Genomic DNA, 21469 nt, shown 5'->3' with positions numbered 1-21469 from the left:
TCACATGGCATCTGACAAAAATAATTGACAAGACAGCATTGCAGTAACTCACAGGTAGCGGTGGCAGAGAGATTCAATGCAGATCAACACTCGGACATTGTCTCTTGCTCGGAGCTGGACTTTACTCTTCAATTCACTGTGGTCTTAGGAAAGCAGTGGAACAAAAATGAACACATTTGCAACATAGCAGACAACGACTTGCTGGTGTTTGGCTTAACAGAGTTACCAATAATGTTGTAGCTTCTTAGGAAAGCATCCTTAAAACATTAGCAAAGGATGAATATAATTGGAGGAATGCACTGGTGACATGCACAGCTAAAACTGTCTCGATTCATCTTTATCCCACCATGTTTGTTCTTTCTAATGTCTTTTATTGAAGTCATACCTTCCCTACATCTATGTATTTGGTCCCTAATATCATATCCCATAAGGAGCATTGATTTGTTTGGTTTTCAGTGGAGTAGCTTGTTACGGCTATCAGCTTGTGAGGCTACCCAGCTCTAAGGCCAGGATTTCAGATCAAGCTACCAAAGTGATTGCTGAGAGCTCACTGCAAAGACCTACCATTGCACGTGTTTCAGATCAGACAGGATCCAAGCAAGACCCAGACAGTACTCCAGGAATCTTTGCTGCACCTCTCCAGTGGTATAGAGAAGGTTTCTGTGGACCAACTCACCGATGTGGATGTTGGCTGAAAACTGGTAGATGCCAGACACAGGTGCTGTGAAACGTCCGGTTGCCAGATTTAAGCCTGTCCCCCGGAGAAAAGCTCCTTTAGCCAGAGGCTGTAAAATAAGAAAATTAGACCTTGAACAATCCCCAGCATCCTCAACAATAACATCTGCCCACAACGAAAATAAAAGCTGTCATGCATGAAGATAGAGCTGAAAAAAATTGCCTTATCTCACTAGAATGCATCTTATGAATGAACACACTCTAAGCATTTGATGCCCTAGAAAGGCAAAATTATCAGTATCAAGTGTGAAGATACCCTTATTACTCATTATCCAACTCGGCTAACTCACCTTGGCTTTGCCTGTCCAAGGCTTAAGTCTTTCAGCAGCCATTCTGCTACCCTATTTCTGACCTTGCCTACTGCATCCCTACACTCTGCTGGTCCTAGTGGCCACGAGCCTCCACTGATGTTCTGATATGCAATATTCCCATTATGTGAGTCAAGGGGTTCCTCCAACTTCCAAAGACTTCCTAGACGGGTCTAGTAGTGTGCCCAAACTAAAATCCTGATAGCYTATACAATGTTTTTGTGATACAAATACAGAGGAAACAATCATATGGGTCTCCAGAGATTGTTTACCCACTTCAGGTCTAAGTCAGACTGCTCTGATGCTGTTAAAAAAACACCCCTTGGATTCTTACAGGTTCCATATTTAGCTTCATTCTCCTCTTCTGGCCTTGGATTCTACAGAATAGGCAAAAACCTAGTGAAACAGCATTCACTATCTCCTTATGGCAAGGAAGCAGTCTCGAGTTAGACTCACAGCAGATTATCTGAGTTAGGCTAAAATAAACTCTGCATGAAGTGTTTATTGTTAGTTTTGGCCTGCTTGATATGGATTTGGCTAGAGCTGTGAAGAAGCAGCAATTGGCTTCAGTGGGCCAAGAAAGCACATTAGTCAGACTCTGCTTCCACCACAAGGGCATTGTGTGCAATGTAAATGCATTCCTATGAATCCTCTCCTGAGAGATTTGTCCTGTAGTGGTCTGGTGGGACAGAAGAGCTGTTCAAACCTGACTTTGTAAAGACATGCACACATGGTATATTCTGCTATATACAAAAATGCCTAACTGGACAATCTCAATAGATATCAACAGTGCAACATTTGAGAACACTTGCAAACAGTAGATGGAGAGAGAGGCCTGAGATCCAGTGCCAGAACTGGTACCAGTGTTGCTGTAGATGCTATTAGATTACAGAAAAGTAGCAGAACAACTTTGTTCAAATATTAGAGGGAAATTAAATGCCTTCCCGTTCTGATCCATCATGGCCAGAAATTGCAAGCTTGCACAGTGCAGAATAGGAATCATTTATTTAGCTTTCTCTTTGAAAGGAAGTAAGGCTGAAGATATTTGGATATCGTGATGTTTGTGTACAGAGTTGCTACACTGTAGAAGGACTGAAATTACTAACCTGCAAATTTTAGCAAATTTTAATAGCAAATTAGCAAAAAAATTAGCAAATTGACAAATTTTCTAATTCAGCAAATCCCAGGTAAGGCTCACAGAAGAATAATCCCCAGTTCAGGATACAGCTATAGTCTTAAATTTTATGAAATTTTGCTAGAAATGTTTTATGTACACTCATGGCAGTGAAAATGGACAATAGCAATTGCTTTTCTCACTACATCAAACATGAATAATGGGGAAAACACTAACAATGGACTGAAAAACAAATAGATTTCATACCATGATCTCTAAGTCCCTTTATTTATCAATATGCATTGATGTGTGCATATGCACACACATATATATACACACACAAAAGGAGCTCTATCTTCTTTATACATGTGCACACAATAACAGCTACCCTGCAAAGACTATGAAATATGACTGATTCTCTTCATATGCTAGTACTACTCCATCATTTGTGGTAGCACTAATTTTGATTTACATCACTATGAGAGCAGACCTATAAGCCCTGTATGTGTGAAACTGTTCCTCACAGTTAATTCATTCCTTTCTTGTTACAGCTATTAACAAAAATCAGCAGCCTAATTCCAAAACCATTGACTGAGCATGGAAGGCAATTTTAGGCACCAGTAAATTATCACTGATAAAGTATTCCTGTCTCTTCATGCCCTTTGTGGCTTTGTTATTATTCTGCTCATAGAAGTAAACAATGCAAAGTGTTAGCTTTGAAAAAGAAGAGGTTTCTCTGGGCAAAAATACTCCATTAAACTCCATGCCAGTTAGAGCTCCACACTACATTTGCTGCTTCACAGCTGCGTAATCACATAGCTGCTTCAACTACTGCAGGAATTTATACCTGAGAAACTAACAATTTGTTAACTTGCTATTTCAACAACTAGCCTGAAAACAAGTAAACACGCTAGTGTGCAACCATTCTCTGCAAACAGTTTCTCTTCCTCAGCCCATATCTCTCTCATACACTCCATAACGTACTATTTCATAATTTACTTCCTAGTGGAAAGTAGAAACTATGCATAGAGGATTTGAGATGTGAACTGTCAGTTTCATTTTTCACTGGAAACACTGCAGATGCACCTACTTATCTGTTATTAAAGAAATGGATAAATTGTGCTGGGCGGCAACCATAAAGCACAGGGGATCCCCTGATCACCCAAAAGCAACATTAAAATTCAACTGCCATAGACACTTAGCTTAATCTCAAGACAGGAGATACATTAGAACTTCTAGATCTTTCAGGATGAACAGCACATGCGCCACCTTGGCCTTAAATGATCTGGTATGGCTTCAGTGATATTCCTGGGCCCCAAGTAAATCCCACTTCCTTGGGGGATTGTCGGAGGCTGCAGTTACATCAAGTCTTGCTATGTAAAGTGTATTTCTGAAAGCATTTGCAAGCAGCAATTGTCAGAAACCTAAAAGACTGAGGGTTTGGAGGTAGAGGGAAGGAGTATCACCTGTTTCATTCCACATACTAAGGAAATTTTGAGACCAAGAGGAAGAGGAAGAAGGAATGTTGTTGGAGAAGAATTAGCATGAAAGAATGAGAAGACCATCAAGCTCTCTGAACACTCTATGTCAGAGTGACAGACACACCAGCCTCAAACAACAGCGTAGGTGCTAGGTCCTTTTTCAGCACACATTGTCTTTCCACTTATCTCAAAATGCTTTGGAGCTAGTCCAAAGCCAAGAATAAGATTCATTTCCTATCATTTCAACAGGAGGTATCACACTCTTGGCTCTCTACACTGTTAAACTGACAGGACAAGGGTAGGAGAGTTCTTTGTCTCCCTTGGACTTTCTAACACTTTCATTTTTGTAAGAGCATCCACTGTCTCCTTCCCTGCTAAATGCACCCTATGTCAGAGCACAAGCTAAAACTAGACACTTCTTGTCCCAAAGTTGAAAGGCTGGCATCCAGAGGCTTGTCAGCCCTCCCACATCAGCTTCTGGGCCAGGAGCAATTAAAAAGTAGCTAAGCATATGATAACAAAGCCTGGGAAGCATCAGCCTACGCAGAATGCCGAGATGTCTTTATTCATATTTTTCCTTCTAATTAATGAGGCAGCACATCTCTCTAGCCTTGCCCACACTTCAAGTACAATCTTGCCTCTGTGCCAGCACCCACAGCACTGTCAAACCACGCTTCCACTAGTGTATCTGGGAAAGATTCAGGAAAGCAATCCATCCAGCAACATAACCACTGCCTCTAGTCCTGCAGCTGTGAGAAGTCTTTCTAAAAGCAAAGTTACTCCACAGGGAAGGATCTGTAGACAGGATTCTTCAGAGACAGGACTCAGTGCAGCTGCCAAGAAGGCTCAGCACTGACTAGAAGGATAGTGTCAGCAAACACTGCTGACTGAGAGCCATATTCACAGAATCACAGAATGGTTGAGGTTGGAAGGGACTTCTGGAGCTCATGTAGTCCAACCCTCCCCACTCAAGCAGGGTCACCTAGAACATGTTAGATAGGATTGCATCCAGGCAATCTCTGAATATCTCCAAGAATGGAGACTCCATYCTTAGAGGCTGGTGCATGGGGTTATTCCTCCCTAGGTGCAGGACTCTGCACTTGCCSTTTTTGAACTTCATGAGGTTCCTCTCTGCACAACTCTCCAGCCTGTCCAGGTCTCTCTGAATGGCAAAACAGCCCTCAAGTGTATCAGCCACTCCTCCCAGTTTGGTATCATCAGCAAACTTGCTGAGGAGGCACTCTGTCCCCTCATCCAGGTCATTGATGAAGAAGTTAAACAGGATGGGACCCAGTACTGAGCCTTGGGGAACTCCACCAGCTACAGGCCTCCAACTAGACTCTGTGCCACTGATGACACCCTCCGAGCTCCGCCTTTCAGCCAGTTCTCAATCCACCTCACTGTCCACTCATCTAGCCAGCACTAAATTTCCTGTTCTCATATTTCAAAGTCTTCTTGTCACATCACAAAAGCAGCCATGTACATAAAGGCTCTGTGCTATTAGAAAGTCTTTTTGATTGCAAAGTCCAAAATAAGTCTCCAAAATAACCAAATAATGATGTGTATTCAGCTAGTACTTTGCACCTAACATTTATACTTCAAATTCATATCCTATTTACAACTGGTTCATAAGTGGTTAACAGAAGTTTTAATAACTTATCAAATTCAATAGGTTGCTTTTAACTGTACTTATAATGACCTACAGCTAATGGTATACTTATCATTATAACATAAGCATAATGAACTTGTATAAATAACATTTATTAGTCCTCTGTAAGACATTACCTGCAGAATTTTATCACCAAGACTGACCCATCTAACAAAACAATGGGTTTTGTTTGCGTGCTCACAAATCTATGTCAAGTGACTTTTTTCTGCCTCTGACATTCTTCTACATCTGAAAGTTTCTCTAGATGAAAACGTGCACTGAAAACAAAACAGATCCTTCAGACTAATGCCAAATGTGGATAAGTCTATCACTAACTGAAATGAAATGACTGACTATTGTTTGGACCTGTGAGACCTGTTAGCACTTCAGTAAGAACTGTAATGATACTCAACTGAGCTGCAAGAGAAAAAAGTCTTCCTCTCAAGTTTGTCAGGAAGGAGTGGACTCAAAACTAAATGCTTATCCTACTGCAGTTGAGCATTAAGGCAGATATTGCCATATGAGATCCCACCTCTATCAATTACAAAAACATAGTGCTGTATTCACAGCATGAAGCTGAGATGAACTTCTGGGATCAGATTTCCCTTTCAGGAAATACCATMATCTACAGAGCCACCTAGCAGCTCCGCAGCCTAGGGGAACTACATCTGATCTATGCACAATGGCTTTTGTGGAGCTGCAGATGTTCTGTCTGTGACTCCCTCTCACCGACTGGAAGTTCTGAAGTTCTACCAAGGTCTTCTTATCTACAACAACTTGTCCTTTTAGCTTGCAGTGAAATGCCTCCTCTATGCGTCTGTGGGGTGAAACCTCTTCCAAAGAGAGCAGGAGTGGAGGTAGCTGGCTAGGATGGGCTGAAATAGCCAGGGATGTCCGCCGCTCAACGGCTTCTGAGGAGAAAAGAAAAAGTAGAGGAAGAAAGACTTAGTTTAACAGCCTAATCTACGAAGCCATTAGCTGTGTGATTAGACCCTTTCTCTACACTCAACTCTTATATTTGGACTAAGCACTAGAGAAAATAATAACAACATTAACTTTTCATTGCTAGGTAAGGGAATGCTTTAGAGTAAACATTTGCAAAGATGGTTCCTTTTTTATACCATGATGTTTATTGAAAGAAATAGGTCACRGAAGCAAGAAAGTCTTATGATCTTTACCTTTTAATATATCCTTAAACTCCTGCAGAAGGACTTCCCGGGTGACTTCTGCACCAGGTGCTCCTGGAGGTCCCTGGGGGCCAGGAGGTCCCGGCGGCCCAACAAGGCCACGCTAATGAAGTACCCAAAGAAAAATATTGAAATTAGAACCAGGCAATTGCACTGACACCCTGAAAATTCTGTCAGCTATGAATAAGGTCTACAAATCTGTCAGCCAYGTGATCGGCCTGCCCCTTTCTGCTGTCAGCCCAACTAAAGGACTTATGTAGTAAATCTTAAACTGGCTCTCCAGTCATCAGTGAATTCCAGCACTTGGAATTTACTCATGTATTTATGTGGGAGGATAAATGTCGCTTGAGTAAACACTGACAAGTTCTTCAAGTACCTACAAATACYGTGAAGCACAACAGACACAAGGCTACATTTGCTGCTTCTTTATCTTCCAGTATTGCCAAAGTAACAAACCAGCAATCTTTAAGCTGCTTCTTATTCTGCCTATCTGCTAACTAGAACAGCCGCCTAGCTACATTTCACATTATTAATATATATTGCTTGACATAGTGATCACATTAAGTATGTGAATGTTTGGTATGACAGTAGAACTCCCACCAAAAAGGAACCTGTTAATTCAAAACACCTGGAAAAGGTTTTCCACAAAACTTTAAACTGGTAGTATGAACATGCAGTAGAGTTATCAATGTTCTTTTGATGTATATTGTTGCCTGGGAGTTCCTGTTTCATCCAGTAAACTGCAGCAAACCTACTTGGAAGCACTTCTGTCTATCTGCTCACCAGGAAATAAAAGGAATTCATTTCAATCATATTCAAGATTGTCTAAGCAGCAGATTAAGAATGGTACACATGATCAATTGTCACTGAGCAGATGAACAGTAACTCATTAATTTGAAATAAATATAGCTTGTGAAAATTTGTCCATACCTTGATTACAATCTATTGAGATGTCTGTGTTTTATAGTGAAAGAAAAACATTAATCTTCTTTGCATTCAGCAGAAAAAAAGACTACTTTCAGTTCAAGAAACAGCTGGTTTAAACAATAATCAGTGCTGACAGTGGAATGCACAAACACCACCTTACAAAGTATATAGCACTTATTATCCCAAACTTCCCAAAAATATTTTAAGAAATGAAACAAACGAAAATGTGATCTCTGGGGTAGGAATGCAAAAGCTGGGAACACAAAAAACACCGTGTGTAACAGCAGTGGGAAGGGAAGCCATGGTGCACATTTGTTAGCTGGTGTCAATCTAGCAATAACCTACTAATTTCTTGTCTTTCCCTTTGCATCTCCTTTTGGAGGTGTTGCCATCATCCGGGCGGTGAACAAAGGAGATCCAGGTACGTCGTGGATCTGTAATTCGAGGATCTGGAGATTCTAGAATCTGAAGAGAAATAAGAATAAAGATTGATGTCATTGTACCTCTTCAGCCACTACATAAATTCAGAGAATGCAAAGTCTCCAGACTGTTGTCTACTACCTAAACCAACAGAAAACCTTGAAATGTTCCATAGTTTTCAAATTACAGGTTATAGAATACAGATGAACATACAAAGAAAAACAAGTCACATGAAAAACAAAGTCCGTGTCTGACCAGAGAAAAGATGCCTGCTTGTAGATTTAACTACCTGCCCTTTCTTATTATCTGCAAGTATATTAATCACAGCCATAGATAAACCACCTAGAGAAGCAGAGAGATTACAGTGCCTAGTTCTGGACTCCTTTGAAACAAAGTCTGGAAAAAAAACAGCATCTGTTTTTAGGAGTTTGGGTCCACTTCATGTTGGGCTCTAATTCCCAGTACTCATCTTGCATAGACAATCAGAAATGATTGAAAGCTATTCCTATTGTTGTTCTCCTGGGCTGGGGATGAACTTCTAACTTGAAATTTAAAAAATAGCACAAGAAATCATTTATTATCAATACCATGCCAACCTCCTGCCAAAAACAACTAACTGATGACTATGGAGGTTCCAATCTGTTCACGCACCAGCCTGCCAAGTGTTCATTACAGTGAGGATAAAAGCACAAGCCCCTCCAAAGTTTCATGAATCATATTAGGAATTCAGATTAATTGATGAAAAAGACAGAGCAGAAATACTGCAATGAATATTTCAAATCTAAAAAACAAAACAAACAACTCTCCCCCGTCCCCCAAAAATCATTACTTTTGCCAACATTTGAAATTTATTCAAAAAAACAAGATTTTTCTTCTCCCAGTGAGATGGAACAGGTACAGATGAAAATTCAAGCAGAAAAGTAACAGAAGGTAGAAGTGGGTTAGAGAACATTGAAAGGAATCCTAGATCACTAAAAGCTTAAATGAATTAAAATAAATCAATACTGACYCATTTGTCACCATTCAGCAGGGAGGAAATAATATGGGAGCAGGAAAAGTATAAAAACAAAGTCTGTCAACAACAGTGCACTTTTCAGATCTGGAAGTATTTGCTCATTTTTATTAAGCTCTTGCTATTCTGAGACTACTGGACACAGTTCTGCCACTGCTCAGATGTTACAGCTCTACATACAGTGGCCTCTGTAGCAACAGTGACCTTACAAGGTGCTTTCAGTGCAATGAAGCTAGCAAAAATATCCAAGTCTGCTCACTCCATGTCTTATTTGGCTCCTTAAAGCATTTGCCACTTCTCAGAGTACACGGTGAGTTGTGACAGAATTTCTAGTACTATATATAAGCATGGCTTCCCTTTCATCACTCTGCAGATTCAAACAGGAAACAATTCACCTTTAGAATGCAGGCAGAGCTGTAGTCCCAATACCTGCAATATATGTCACTGCTCAAGAGCACCAGGAATTGGATGCAGGAGACTTCGAATTTTGGCTTGAAATAACAGGACATGTTCATATGGAAGAGAAAAGACCACAGTCTGTATGATCTGCTATGAAAAATTCTTGCAAAATAAATTGTTTCAAACGTAGATCTTGGAAGTGTGCTGAAGTTCCAGCTTGTGGTTATAAGGAATGCTGGTGTTTCTAAGCTGATGCAGAGCCTAGAAAGCTCTCTCTCCAGCATGCATCCAGGCACATGGGTGCAGTACAATGCATTAGTCCATGTAATTCTGAGGTCCTGTGATCACAAGTATTTATTTCAAACAGTTTGGGTCAATAGATGGTTTACAAACCAGCAGAACGTGAACTGTCCCCYAGAAATCACAAATGTGTTGTGAACTAAGCAAGGATATTTATTAAACATAAGTCTGAGCAACTCTATTCAACAATTTTGGGTGATTTACTGCTCAGACACTATCCACAGACAGATCTACTCCTATTAAATTGCTCTATTCAGACAGTCCACTCATCCTTCCCTCCAGGTAGATGGCTGCAAACATAGTAGCTGGTGTCTGTGCTCCAAGCCAAAGCAAGGCTATCCCAAGTAATTTTGTCATATTGTTCATGCATTCCACTGTAATTAAGTAATTAGTGACAGAGTTATGGTTGTCAGGCACACTCCTCCCCCAATGCTCATACTTAGCACACGTCCCTAAAACAAGAGCAAGACAAGCTATTCATAGCAATCCACTTCATTATTTCTGTACACAAATTAACCTTGAACAGACTTTTTATTTTATAACCATGTTTACAATCAGTTGTAGGTTGAGTGTTTAGCCAGGGGTTCTAGTAAGTTGTTTGTTTTAGCTACATTATTTATTATTTGCTGGTATTACCTACAGCACCCAGGATTTCTTAAATAGCTTTCCTAAATTTCACTGGAAGTGAGTGGAAATGGAGCTCCATAGAAAATCCCAGGTATTGTGAGTTTAAGTTACCTCAGGAATGCTTTTTAATCTTCTCAGAAATTGCTTGACTGCTGATTTTTGCAAAGCATAAGAAGGAAATCAAAGACATGCTGAGATCATCCTTTGGTACAAACCTCTCCATCTATTCCAACATGCAAATGTAAAGCCCAAAAGCAAATCTTCATAAAGTTTGCAGGTGTCCTTAGAACAGCACAATAGTTGCAGCTTCTTTCCACAACAAACATGAAATATTTTTTTACCTGAGTTTCATGGAGGCTTAAATGTTACTGACAGGAGAACATAGCTCTTTCCTGCTTTGCTCCATCTGAAAACACATGGACACAGCACCACCACAGAGTTGAAGGTCGTATCTACAGGTGACTATTTATGAGCATCTAAGTTTACAAAGCTCATAAATGTAGAAGCATGAAAGGCTACCTGTGCTTTGCCAGAAGAAAGCAGATGCCTTTCTCTCCCAGCAGTGGGGACTAACAGGTCCGTGGTAAAGCTGCAGTGCAGCTCACAAAACAAAGAAGCACCGAACTTACAGAAGCACACAATCCAGAGAGCATGTGGTATTCTCTCAACACTGTCACATAAGCCACTAAAAGAACAACTGCAGAGGAAAGGAAAATAAAGTCAATCCATCTGTGCAGAAAGGGATGGCTCATGTGGCAGGAACTCAGAAACACAGCCTCCAGAACACAGCAAACACAAGACCAGATTCTTAGGGACCAGGATGCAGCACTTGCTACAGATGTGGAAAAGAGCACTCAAATATTCCAGGTCCCACTAGGCTGTAAAATAGGCATACATTCCCCTCCACTGCAAAAATGGGGAGTCAAGTGAACTAGCAGCAAAAGCCAGCAGTCTTTGGTAGATTCTGGCCTTTAACTGCAAAAACGAACAGATATCTGCAGCCTTTCTGGAGCTCCAACTGAGCAGAAACAGGCCAGACATCAAAGGACAGATGGCACACCCCAGGAAAAGAAATGACTAAGTTAAATATATAAATATACATATACATACACACATATATATATATGTATAATCTCCAGTGGCATCCTTTAATTACAAATCTCTATGCAAGACAGCCATGGCACTCCCCAATTTCTCCAGCACAAGCATGATTGACAGTTAAAATGAATGTTCCATCCTTGTGGTATTATTATTTAATTACTATGGCATGCATGAGCAATCCCAGCAATAAGCATGCAAGCCTCTATTTTTTTTGGCAGAGGCAGCCTCCAACAGCCAGAGARAACTTGCAGCCAACTCAGGTATCACTCAGGACTGAGAATAGCCTTGGAATCCCAGCAAAGGAGACTTGTCCCTCCTGGGGTGCTATTTACAAAGCAAATCTAACCTTCAGGAGTCATGAAAAATTCTCATGATAAATACAGTGAAATCAAGATTAAGTCTTAACACTTAAACCAATGACTCAAAAAAAAAAAAAAATCAACAGAAATCTTGCCATCAATTTTAATGAACATTCAGTCAGGTCTTTTAACACTACTTTGGATCTGAATGCAACAGCACGTCTCCTATCACTTCAGAATGAGCTTACAGCACTGAGAAGGCCCTTCACTCCCTAACTTCTCTCACAATAAAAGACAAGTTTAGCAGTAATTTAGGCTGCTGCATATAGACAGAACCTGTGATTCTTTCTAACTCTGTAGCTCCCAAAATAGCTTGCACTGCCCTGAGACACACAGACTCTGGCCAAGATTCAGCCATCACAGAAAAAAATACTAGTAGAATTCTACGGTTAAGCAGCAGAGCTTGAATCCTGAGAAACATCTGAACTATATCTGAACTTTCCTGAAATTCAAGGATATTGGGATCCAATGAAATGGAAGAGTTTGGAAGAAAAAAAATCAACAATAACTTGTGAAGAATTCTGTACACTCCAAAGCACCTTAAAATGCTCTCAGGCATAGCTAAATAAATTTCAGGTAGGGAAGGACAGAAAGACAGTATGAAAACGTTACAGTTTTGTGAGAGAACAGCACCCTTTCAACCTGCAGTTAGAGATGTATTTCCAAGAGCATATACCTAACCGTTCTGGACCATAGAGTTTCTGCCTTGCAAGTTTTACTAAAAGACTTATCAATGTGTTGGTCCATCAGTCATGAGTGTTAAGAATTCTCTGCTTAATAATTAAGCTGTTGTCAGACAAAAATTGGACATGACTCAGCATTCAATTATCTTAATCCACAAATTTCCATGTTGTTATGCCTGATTTATACCCATACTGTCAACCTCATTACAAAATTAGGAGCAAATGATTTACTTTAGTAGTGTATTTTATTTGGAACTGGTTAAAAAGTGACAGATCACTTTTTAGCATGAAAAGTCCTGTGTCAGCTGCTAATAACTCATGGTTATGCACACTCTTGATTATTAATGAGATGTAAAACCAAGGTCCTGACCACTTGTGGTTTTTACAGATCTCTCAGGAATTTTCCCTAGAGCAGAAGTGTTAGGTTTGGCATCTTATCCAAATCTCAACTGGAATTCCTATGTAAATTCCTGCTATGTTTTTCAATTGAAAAATTATTCTTCCCTTCTCTAAACAGGTATCTCAGAAAGCTATCTCGCCTCCACTTAAAYACAAATTCTCTTCAGTGGTCACACTCATAATGAATTTAAAGTGAATAAAACGGAACTGTTCATGTGAGAAAGAGGTACTCTGGATGAGAAAAAAAACATGGTGTTTGTTTCTACGTTCGCTATACTACAACAGTAATCAATGCCATCCCTGAACATACAACATACAAGCAGAGTTCTACCTTTAGGCAAAGACCCCTCAGAAAGGCAAGGAACTGAACAACACTAATAAACCAGAAGCAGCACAGAACATCTAGCAGATGAAAATACATCTACTGTGGGACTATATGCATTAATAGTGAAATTTAAACATTTTACAAATGACTCTGAGCTGAGAGACCAAACACACTGCATTATTTCAATGAGTCTCATACTGACTCTGATTTATGCATWCAGTATTATTTTACATGGTCCACAAAGAGGTGCTGGGAAGTGTCTTCTCATGTGTCACAGCCCTTCCTGGTCAGAGCATGCCAGCATGAAACTGACAATGATGACAGACTCAGGACATGTGAGATTACATCTCCTGCATATAGCTCACCGCCTACTATCTCCCATGCTCTCACAGGACTTTAAAACTTGTGAGACACAAAAACACTTTCCTCAATCACACACACAATCAGCCACTTCAAGCTAAGACTGAAATCACTTTACAGAGGAGGAATGGAATCTGTGCAATGTCATTTAACCAGCTGCTGTTCAAACTGGAAGCAAAAGGCCCCACAGAAATAATTCAGAGAGACTGAAGTAATAATCCAGGTAGACTCAGCCCTAGATATCTGACAAGACAGAACAATCATTGTAGCCTTCTGCAACTCCAGAATAAGTCATGCCTCTAATCCAAAAGCTAAAAGCTCTGGTGTTAGCACTCAAGTTCAAGCATTCCTTTTATCAGGCATTAAGGCCATTTCCGGCACCTGCTATGGATGTCTCCTGTCCTAGGGTGAAATGAGRCCTCAGTGTAGAGAGTCATCAGGAAGGAACAGGGCACTTCTTATTTCCCATTGGAACTTCTGCCTTGAGAAAAGTAATTGTATATCACACGTGAGACAGTAGGCTTACATGGGGATGGAGCAGAACTGTGATACCTGCTTGGAATTACTGTCCTATGATAAATTCAAACTTATTGCAAGTACATTATTTGAGTTTACCAACTAAGATCCTAAGACAGCAAGGATCTGGAGCAGTTTAACAGAGCTGGACTCATCCTCATCTTTCTTCTCCTCTTACATCTTAAGTGAGAGACAGTTCTAGCTTCTCTGGTTGACAGACATATACAGCCTTCATTAGACCCAAACCCAAAACTTGAACTGTTCCCTTCCTAAGCACCTTAAAGGGGAGTGAGCCTCAGGATCATTAGCTTTCTGCCTGAAAAAAAAATGATCTTATCAGATCACACAAAATAATCAAGTTCATGCCCAGGCACTACATTACTGGGAAACTGCCAAGGAAAGACCAGATTGAAARAGGAAGTGGTACAGATGGATGAGAACTCTTCCTTCACACAGAACTTAGGGGTGCCTCAGACTGCTGCTTACCAGAGGAAATAAAATTTCAAAAAGTCTTTTCCCAGCTAGTGGGTAACTGAATTAAAAGCATTACACCATTTTTCACAGAAATTCCACCAAACGTAAAATCCTGTTGACTTCAAATTATCCCTGAAATTTCATTGGGATAGCTGGGTCAATAATCTTCCCTCTGTTGAGATGCTTCCTTTGAGTACAGYTGAACCATCCCTATGAGCAGTTCATACTGCCACAGATTCACAAAACAGTTGAAGTTGGAGGGAACCTCTAGAAACTGTCTAGTCCATCTCCCCTGCTCAAAGTTAGGTCAACTAGAGCAGGTTACTTAGGACCATGTCCAGTCAGGTTTGAGTATCTCCAAACATGGAGACTCCACAGCCTTTCTCGGCAACCTGTTCCAGTGTATGACCRCCCTCACAGTAATATCTTTTTGCATGTTTAAATGGAATTTCCTGTATTRCAATTTTTACCTATTGCCTTTTGTCCGTTCACTGAGCACCGCTGATAAGACTCTTGGTCTGTCTTCTTTACTGATGCCCAGTCTACAAATTCATAAGACTCCATGAGCCTTCACTCCTCTAGGCTAAACAATCCTTACTCTCTCAGCCACTCCTTGAATGGCAGATGATCCAATCCCTCAATCATCTTCACAGCCCTTCGTTGCATTCACRTGTCCTTGTCTCTCTTGCACAAAGAAGCCTGGAACTGCACCCAGCATTCTAGATGCAGTCTCACCAGTGCTGAGTATAGAGAAATAACCATGTTCCTTGACCTGCTGCAGCAGTCTTCCTAATGCAGCTGTTGACTTTCTTTACCACAAGAGCACACTGCTGGCTCATGATAAACTTGTTGCTCACCAGCACCCTCAGATCCTCCTCTGCAAAGCTGCTTTCCAGCTGATTGGCCCCAAGCCTCATTTCTCCAATCTGTTGAGCTCCSTCTGACTAGTAGCACAACCATCTGGTCTATCAAACACTCCTTCCAATGTTGTATCATCTGCAAATTTCCTGAAGGTACACTCTTTCCCATCATCTGGATGATTAATGAAGATGTTAAACTTCATTGTCCCCAGTATCAACCCTTGGGTATCACTAGTGACTGGCCTCCAGCTGCACTTCATGCCATTGGTCACAATCTTTTGAGTCCAGCAGTTCAGACAGTTTTCAGTCCACCTCACAGACCATTTATCTAGTCCATAKTTTATCAGTYTGTCTATGGAGAGGTTATGGGGGACAGTGTCAAACGCTCCACTGACTGAAGGATGCAGCCTGATTCTCCTATATTCTGTCTGACAAATATTAGAGATGACCACTTCAATAACCAGCATGGTTCAAACATTCAATACACTCACAGCTAATATATTATCCATACGCCAAAAAAGCATCATCCTGCTAATCTTTTTCAGCAATGCCTAGCTCAGTGCCATTATTATTAACAAGCCCTAAGTGTGAAAATCATCTAGTCGGTTTTCAATACCACTGATAAAATCCTATGCCAATCAGTTTAGAAAAAAATTGGAGAGCTCAAAATAGGCTTACTCTGTGCTCACAGGACACTTCTATCCTAAAGGAGACAGAGAAGAGAACACTACACGAAGCAAGAAAAATCCATTTCACGTTGTGCCTTACCTGAGTGTGAACACATAGCTAGATCCATAATACATTTAACTTCTGGAAACAATCCAGCTACAGTCAGGTACAGCTTTTAAATCCTTAAAAATAGATACTATTGAGCTCAAAGAACTGTATTTTTCTCCATCTGGAAGCATTAATTTGCACAAGTATTGCCAACATTCAGATGAGGAAGCAGGCCTTCAAAAAAAWTTTCAACACAGTTCAGGCACGCAACAAAGAGCGCTCTGACTGTCATAACTACCACARATCCAACACAGACAGGTATCAGATGGTAACTGTTGATCAGCCCCCACTGGACAAGCTACTAACATTGAGCCCTTATTGCTTTAACATGTCACCTTCTTGAAAGAGAAGCTTCCATGTAATGGCTGYGAGAGCTGGGCCTCTTCAGCCTGGGGAAGAGAAGACTGAGGGGGGATCTTATCAATRTGTGTAAGTACCTGAAGGGAGAATGTCAAGGGGACAGGGACAAACTCTTTCCAGTTGTCCCGTGTGACGGGACGAGACGCAATGGGCAGAAGCTGAACCACAGGAAGTTCCGCCTGAACGCGAGGGGGAATTTCTTCCCTGTGAGAGTGACGGAGCACTGGAACAAGTTGCCCAGAGTGGTTGTGGAGTCTCCTTCTCTGGAGATCTTCAAGGCCCGCCTGGATGCAACCCTGTCTAACATGCTCTAGGTGACCCTGCTGAGCAGGGAGGTTGGACTAGATGATCTCCAGAGGTCCCTTCCAACCTTACTGATTCTATGATTCTATGATTCTATGTCTGGAACGTGAAAGGCAAGCCAGGCAACTGGAAGGTGCAGATACTTGGCCACACCCAGCCAAAGAAAGAAGATTCTGTAGACAAATACCTCTGTATCCATCCACATTCTGCTCTTTCTCTTAGTCCACCTGTGTCAGAGGAGAAAAATCTCATGTTCTTGGCAAGTACATCACACTGACAGCAACTCAAAGAGAAAGGTGGAGATTAGCCCCCCTCCCTTTTTTTTTTTTTTTTAAATAAAGGACTCTTACTATTTCCTTAGAAATAACAGGATGATCAGAATAATTGAGATTTAAGCTTCCCCAGTTTAGATAGAGGTTTAACCACATGACTCATACTTTGTGAATGTTACAGGGGAGCTTTCTCAGCTCCTGACTGAAAAGACAGCACAAAAGAAATTTGCTCCAAAATGTTTGGTAAATTATAGGAAAACAAACCTACCTTTTTGAACAGAATGAATAAAAACCAATATTCTCAACTAATATTTAATTCCCTGCTCCTCCTGCTTTGATAAAACTACCAGAAGGCCAGTGAGTCTTCCAGGGTGTAAATAGCCTTCATTTTTATTGAACAAGGCAAAAAAAATTATATTTTTCCTATTATGTACTGTAGAGAAGTGAAATAGGACATTGCTGTTGTTTCAGATTCCTGTGCAGGCCATCTTTTCACTAAACAAAACTCCTCAAAGTACCTTCAAGACTCAGAGAGGTCAGCCTTATGGAGAAGACTGCTTTCACCCTTGCTTTAGCTCAATGAGTTAAATGAGGATAGTTCCACTATTAYATAACTTCCTCTCCATATAATCAACAGGTGAGAAGATACTTCAGAAGAGTAATGTTGTATTCAAAACAGTATAGAAAAATCATGCAGTTCTCTGCACTGCTGTTGAATTTCACCTTCTCTACAACTGCCTAAAGACACCAATTGCCTCTTCAGAGTGTATCAGTTACTGCTCACCRTAAGATAGGAATTTAGTGGCAATTTACAAACCACTAATTTTTGGCTAGTCATCTTTCACATCTAGTGCTTCATTTACTATGGCATTTAAACTCTTTTCTGTCAACAGCCAATTATTCTAAACCCAAAATGAGGAGCTGGTCAGTTCATCTTGATGCTGACTAATGCATGGGTGCAAGGCAGTATCTGCTTCTGTGCTGYAAAGGGAAACAAAACGATTTCTTCTTAAAATCTTTGAAAAAGCAACCTAAAAGGTAAGCAACTTTSCAATAAGCATACTCCTTTTAATCCAGGATTATTAACAGACACTAGAGAAGGTGGCAATTCTTAAGTGCAACCTTTACAGTATATATAAAATAAACCCTTAGCTTGAGCAGGTGAAATATAAATATAAAATACAATACAATCATCCATGACATTTAGAAGCAATGCTTAACTAGAGTGTGGACTTCAACCTTAGGGAGATTYCAAGGAGAAAAATTTGGAAGCAGATATCAAGCAGAGTTCATGAGCATTCACATCAAAGATTTGGTTTGGTCCCGTCTTTATTTTATAGAACTTGGCTTTACTAAGCTCTCCAGCTCTAACAGCAACCAAACCGTATCAGAATAAACCAGGACCAGTTTCTGCCTTGCTTTTGAAATCATAATACATCCTCCTTATCATACAATGTATTTCTCATCAGACCAAATTAATTTCAAAATGGACTGCAACTTAGTTACACCAGATATGAAACTGGCCCCTTATGCAAAAAAAGAACAAAGCAGAAGAAAGCGATTGAATCTGAGCATCTTAAGAATTTAACAGGCATAAAACCTGTCCTGACAAAGCCCTGCGATAAATACAAAATTAGTTGAAGAAGTGCTGTTTACAGTTCCCTAATGATCATTTTGATTGTAGCGGCCAGATTTTTAATGCAGGATATTGTTTCCTGGACTTGCCCAACCTTAACCAATTACTCTCACAATGGCTTTGAATGGGATATTTAGAATGTCAGCCCAATTGTTTTAACTTGCCCCCTCAGCCATGCCCCAATTTTTGACRGATTTGTTCCTGTATTACTATAGTGACTGCCATCTCTAATGCTTGTGATCAAAGTCATGTTTTAGAGGTCACCTCCATTTGATACAAGGGACATTTTTATGCAAGTGAGAGAGACAGCAAAGGGGGATRTGTGTTAGGGAAGACTCCCTCCTTTCTCACTGTTGCAGTTTCCCTTTTATTTCATCCTGCTCCTAATTCTAGGACCTGCTCTTAATTCTCTAACCCTCTCTCCTACTTTCAAGCATTCTATGCTGATTTTCTTCTTAAAAGGTTCTTGGGAYTCTGATCACTTTGCTGAATTTTTGCAGCCTTCAGCCAGGGGTGATTCTCCCCTTAACCAGAAGRATCCTGCCCTGCAAAATTCACTCACTATGCCTAGCAACTTATCAGAGCAAATCATCATACATACAACCTTACATTTGCCACTTATGCACAATTAGCCCCATCCTATATCCTTTCATGCAAGAGCCGCTGTCATCTGATGCCTCCTTAAACAGACCATCTGACTACACTAAGATTTTTCAATCACTACAGCCTCAGTGGTAGAAGGTGCAGCACAGAGAGAGCTCGGACATGCTCAGGTGTTTATAATGTAGTGTTTGCATAAGCCACTTTTGACACAATGTTCCAAAGATCCAAGAATTTCCATGCAAGAGATTCACTAATATTCAATTATCATAATTATGTCATTATAGCCCATCTTCATTTTTTCTGGAAARTGAACAGTTGTCTCTGAACAAGGATAATTCATACACTAATTCATTCATACTTAATCAGCTACAATGGAACTGAAACTTCAGTCATGCATATTCTAAAACAGATTATCACCATAAATTGCAGTATTCTAGTCACTTCCTCAATAAGCTAAAAAATAATTCATGTCAAGGCAAGAGAGAGAATATTCTTTAAGAACAAAAAGAATTTGGCGAGACTACTTGAATCGATGAAAAAAAGGAGTCAGCATTACATTACAACCAGAAATGAGTTCCACCAAGTACGGAAAACACATAAGCACCTACCTTGGGATGCCCATGCAGTTCTTCACTGTTTGACAGGGTAATATTGAAAGGCTCTGTATACTGATTAGGTTCTTTCTTCATCTTTCTCTCTTTCTTTCCTGCCATCACTCTGAAGAGGCAAAGCTGCTGACAAAGTAATGTTGCCACAAATACCCAGATGTACCTCTTCATTTTGAAAAAGGAAGGGCTGAATCAGGAAAAGCACTCTCCAAATGCAAAAACTTCCACCACTAATAATAGGAACAAACACAGACTTCTCTCTAAAAGAATAAAAAAACAGGTTAAAGCTACTAACGATGATCCACTGGGCTACGCAATGTCAAAYGAGCAGCATGTGCAAATGTGCTGGTTGCTGGAAAAATCTTTGTTCAAGCAGGACACATTGAAATGGTATAGATAAACTCTGTTTAAAAATCTGGATACATTTGAAGAAAAGGTAAGTCCACTCAGACCTTTGATGCTTGCATAAATACAAGAGGCCCTGGAAAGTCCTGCCACCTACCTTGAGGTGCATCCACACAACCACACCTTGTCCAGTAAGTCTTCAGACTGAATTAAAATGCACACAACTATGAAACCTAGAGAAGTCAAATGGCTCAGGGTAACAGTTACTCAGGCCACAGTTGACAACACAAACCCATTAGGGGGCTTGTTACGGTATTCCTCTTCAACAGAAGATTTAGCCTTCTGTAAGTTAGTGTGTTGCATCCAGTTCAAAGCAGGGTTGAATAGGCTCCATCCATCCTTGCTTCAAGGATACCTCCCCTTCCTCAGTGACAAGTTCCCATCTTTTCCTTCCAAGATGTTAGGGAACTATAACCCAAGTTTGCTACAGCAGTTGCTCTTCTGAAGGGGCTGAAAACATCAGAGCTCAGCCAAGTGCTCAGACTTCTAAGAAGCAAATTGACTTCTCACATACGATAAAAATTAAAACAGGCAAGCGAAGAGTCTCAGGATGTACCTAAGACCATTAGGAGCAAATAAAGTTTTCCCAAGTCTAGTTTCTCTCCCTCTTTGGCTGGCTTTATCTTCCCTTTTCTTTAGTGAGATGATGAGCAGTAACTCCCTGTGCAGCAAACAGCTGTCAGGATGCAGTCTTGTATTTTTTTCATGCTTGTTTCCCTTTACATTGGGAGAATTTTCAGATACCTCCAAGTGTAGATCACCTCTGATTTTTCTCGTTGCTCCTTTCCCCAGCTGCACACTGGCAAAGCCCTCCTCACCCTTTGCTTTACCTCAGCAAATAAGTACTTCTTTCCTGAAAGAGTTTCCATCAACTTGAAGAAGGGGGGGGGGAAGGGGGGAAGAGGAGGAGGAGGAGGGATCACATTCTAATGAGCTGTCAAGCCTATTCTCTTCACATTCCTATTAGACTCACTGATAAGTAGAGCTGGCCAGTGTGCCAGGCAGATTTAAATCAATGCCCATTCCTTGCTCCCTCCCTTTATTTCTGTTTTGTTCTCCCGTTCATTATCTCAGAGAAATCATCATTTTTTTTCTTGGAAGCTTGCAAAACTGCATGAGTGTGTGGTAGTGCTAGAAATATGTGGCTTGGAATACACACTCAGCATCACATCACACGTCCATATATCAAAACTCTTGTTTCGTATTCTAGTTAGCTCTGCTCCATGCAACATTTTCCCCTAGCTCTCATTAGAGGTTCATTGGGAACTTT

At 40.5% G+C, this 21469-nt stretch overlaps 1 protein-coding gene across 7 annotated transcripts in view; it reads right to left on the bottom strand.

Annotated features, from left to right (window-relative positions):
- Positions 1 to 21469, bottom strand: part of C1QTNF12 (C1q and TNF related 12) — a 34547-nt gene that overhangs the window by 8110 nt on the left and 4968 nt on the right. For 4 of the 7 annotated variants that reach the window (XM_085298937.1, XM_085298939.1, XM_085298940.1 and 1 more), the window contains 6 exons: positions 19795 to 20054; positions 7746 to 7865; positions 6465 to 6576; positions 6016 to 6197; positions 677 to 785; positions 53 to 143 (listed from right to left, as the gene is read on the bottom strand). In XM_085298937.1, coding sequence (XP_085155063.1) covers positions 53 to 143; positions 677 to 785; positions 6016 to 6197; positions 6465 to 6576; positions 7746 to 7865; positions 19795 to 19965 — 785 coding nt within the window. In that variant the 5' untranslated portion in view covers positions 19966 to 20054. Of the gene's footprint in view, positions 1 to 52; positions 144 to 564; positions 786 to 6015; positions 6198 to 6464; positions 6577 to 7745; positions 7866 to 16862; positions 16903 to 19794; positions 20055 to 20296; positions 21017 to 21469 lie in introns of those variants that run through there. The other 3 variants (XM_085298941.1, XM_085298943.1, XM_085298944.1) reach the window with 3 other exon arrangements.

This window comes from Rhea americana, unplaced genomic scaffold, assembly GCF_003343005.1.
Source record: "Rhea americana isolate MKP2758 unplaced genomic scaffold, rheAme1 scaffold_143, whole genome shotgun sequence".
Lineage (NCBI taxonomy): Eukaryota > Metazoa > Chordata > Aves > Rheiformes > Rheidae > Rhea > Rhea americana.
This window is presented reverse-complemented; position numbering and strand designations above follow the sequence as displayed.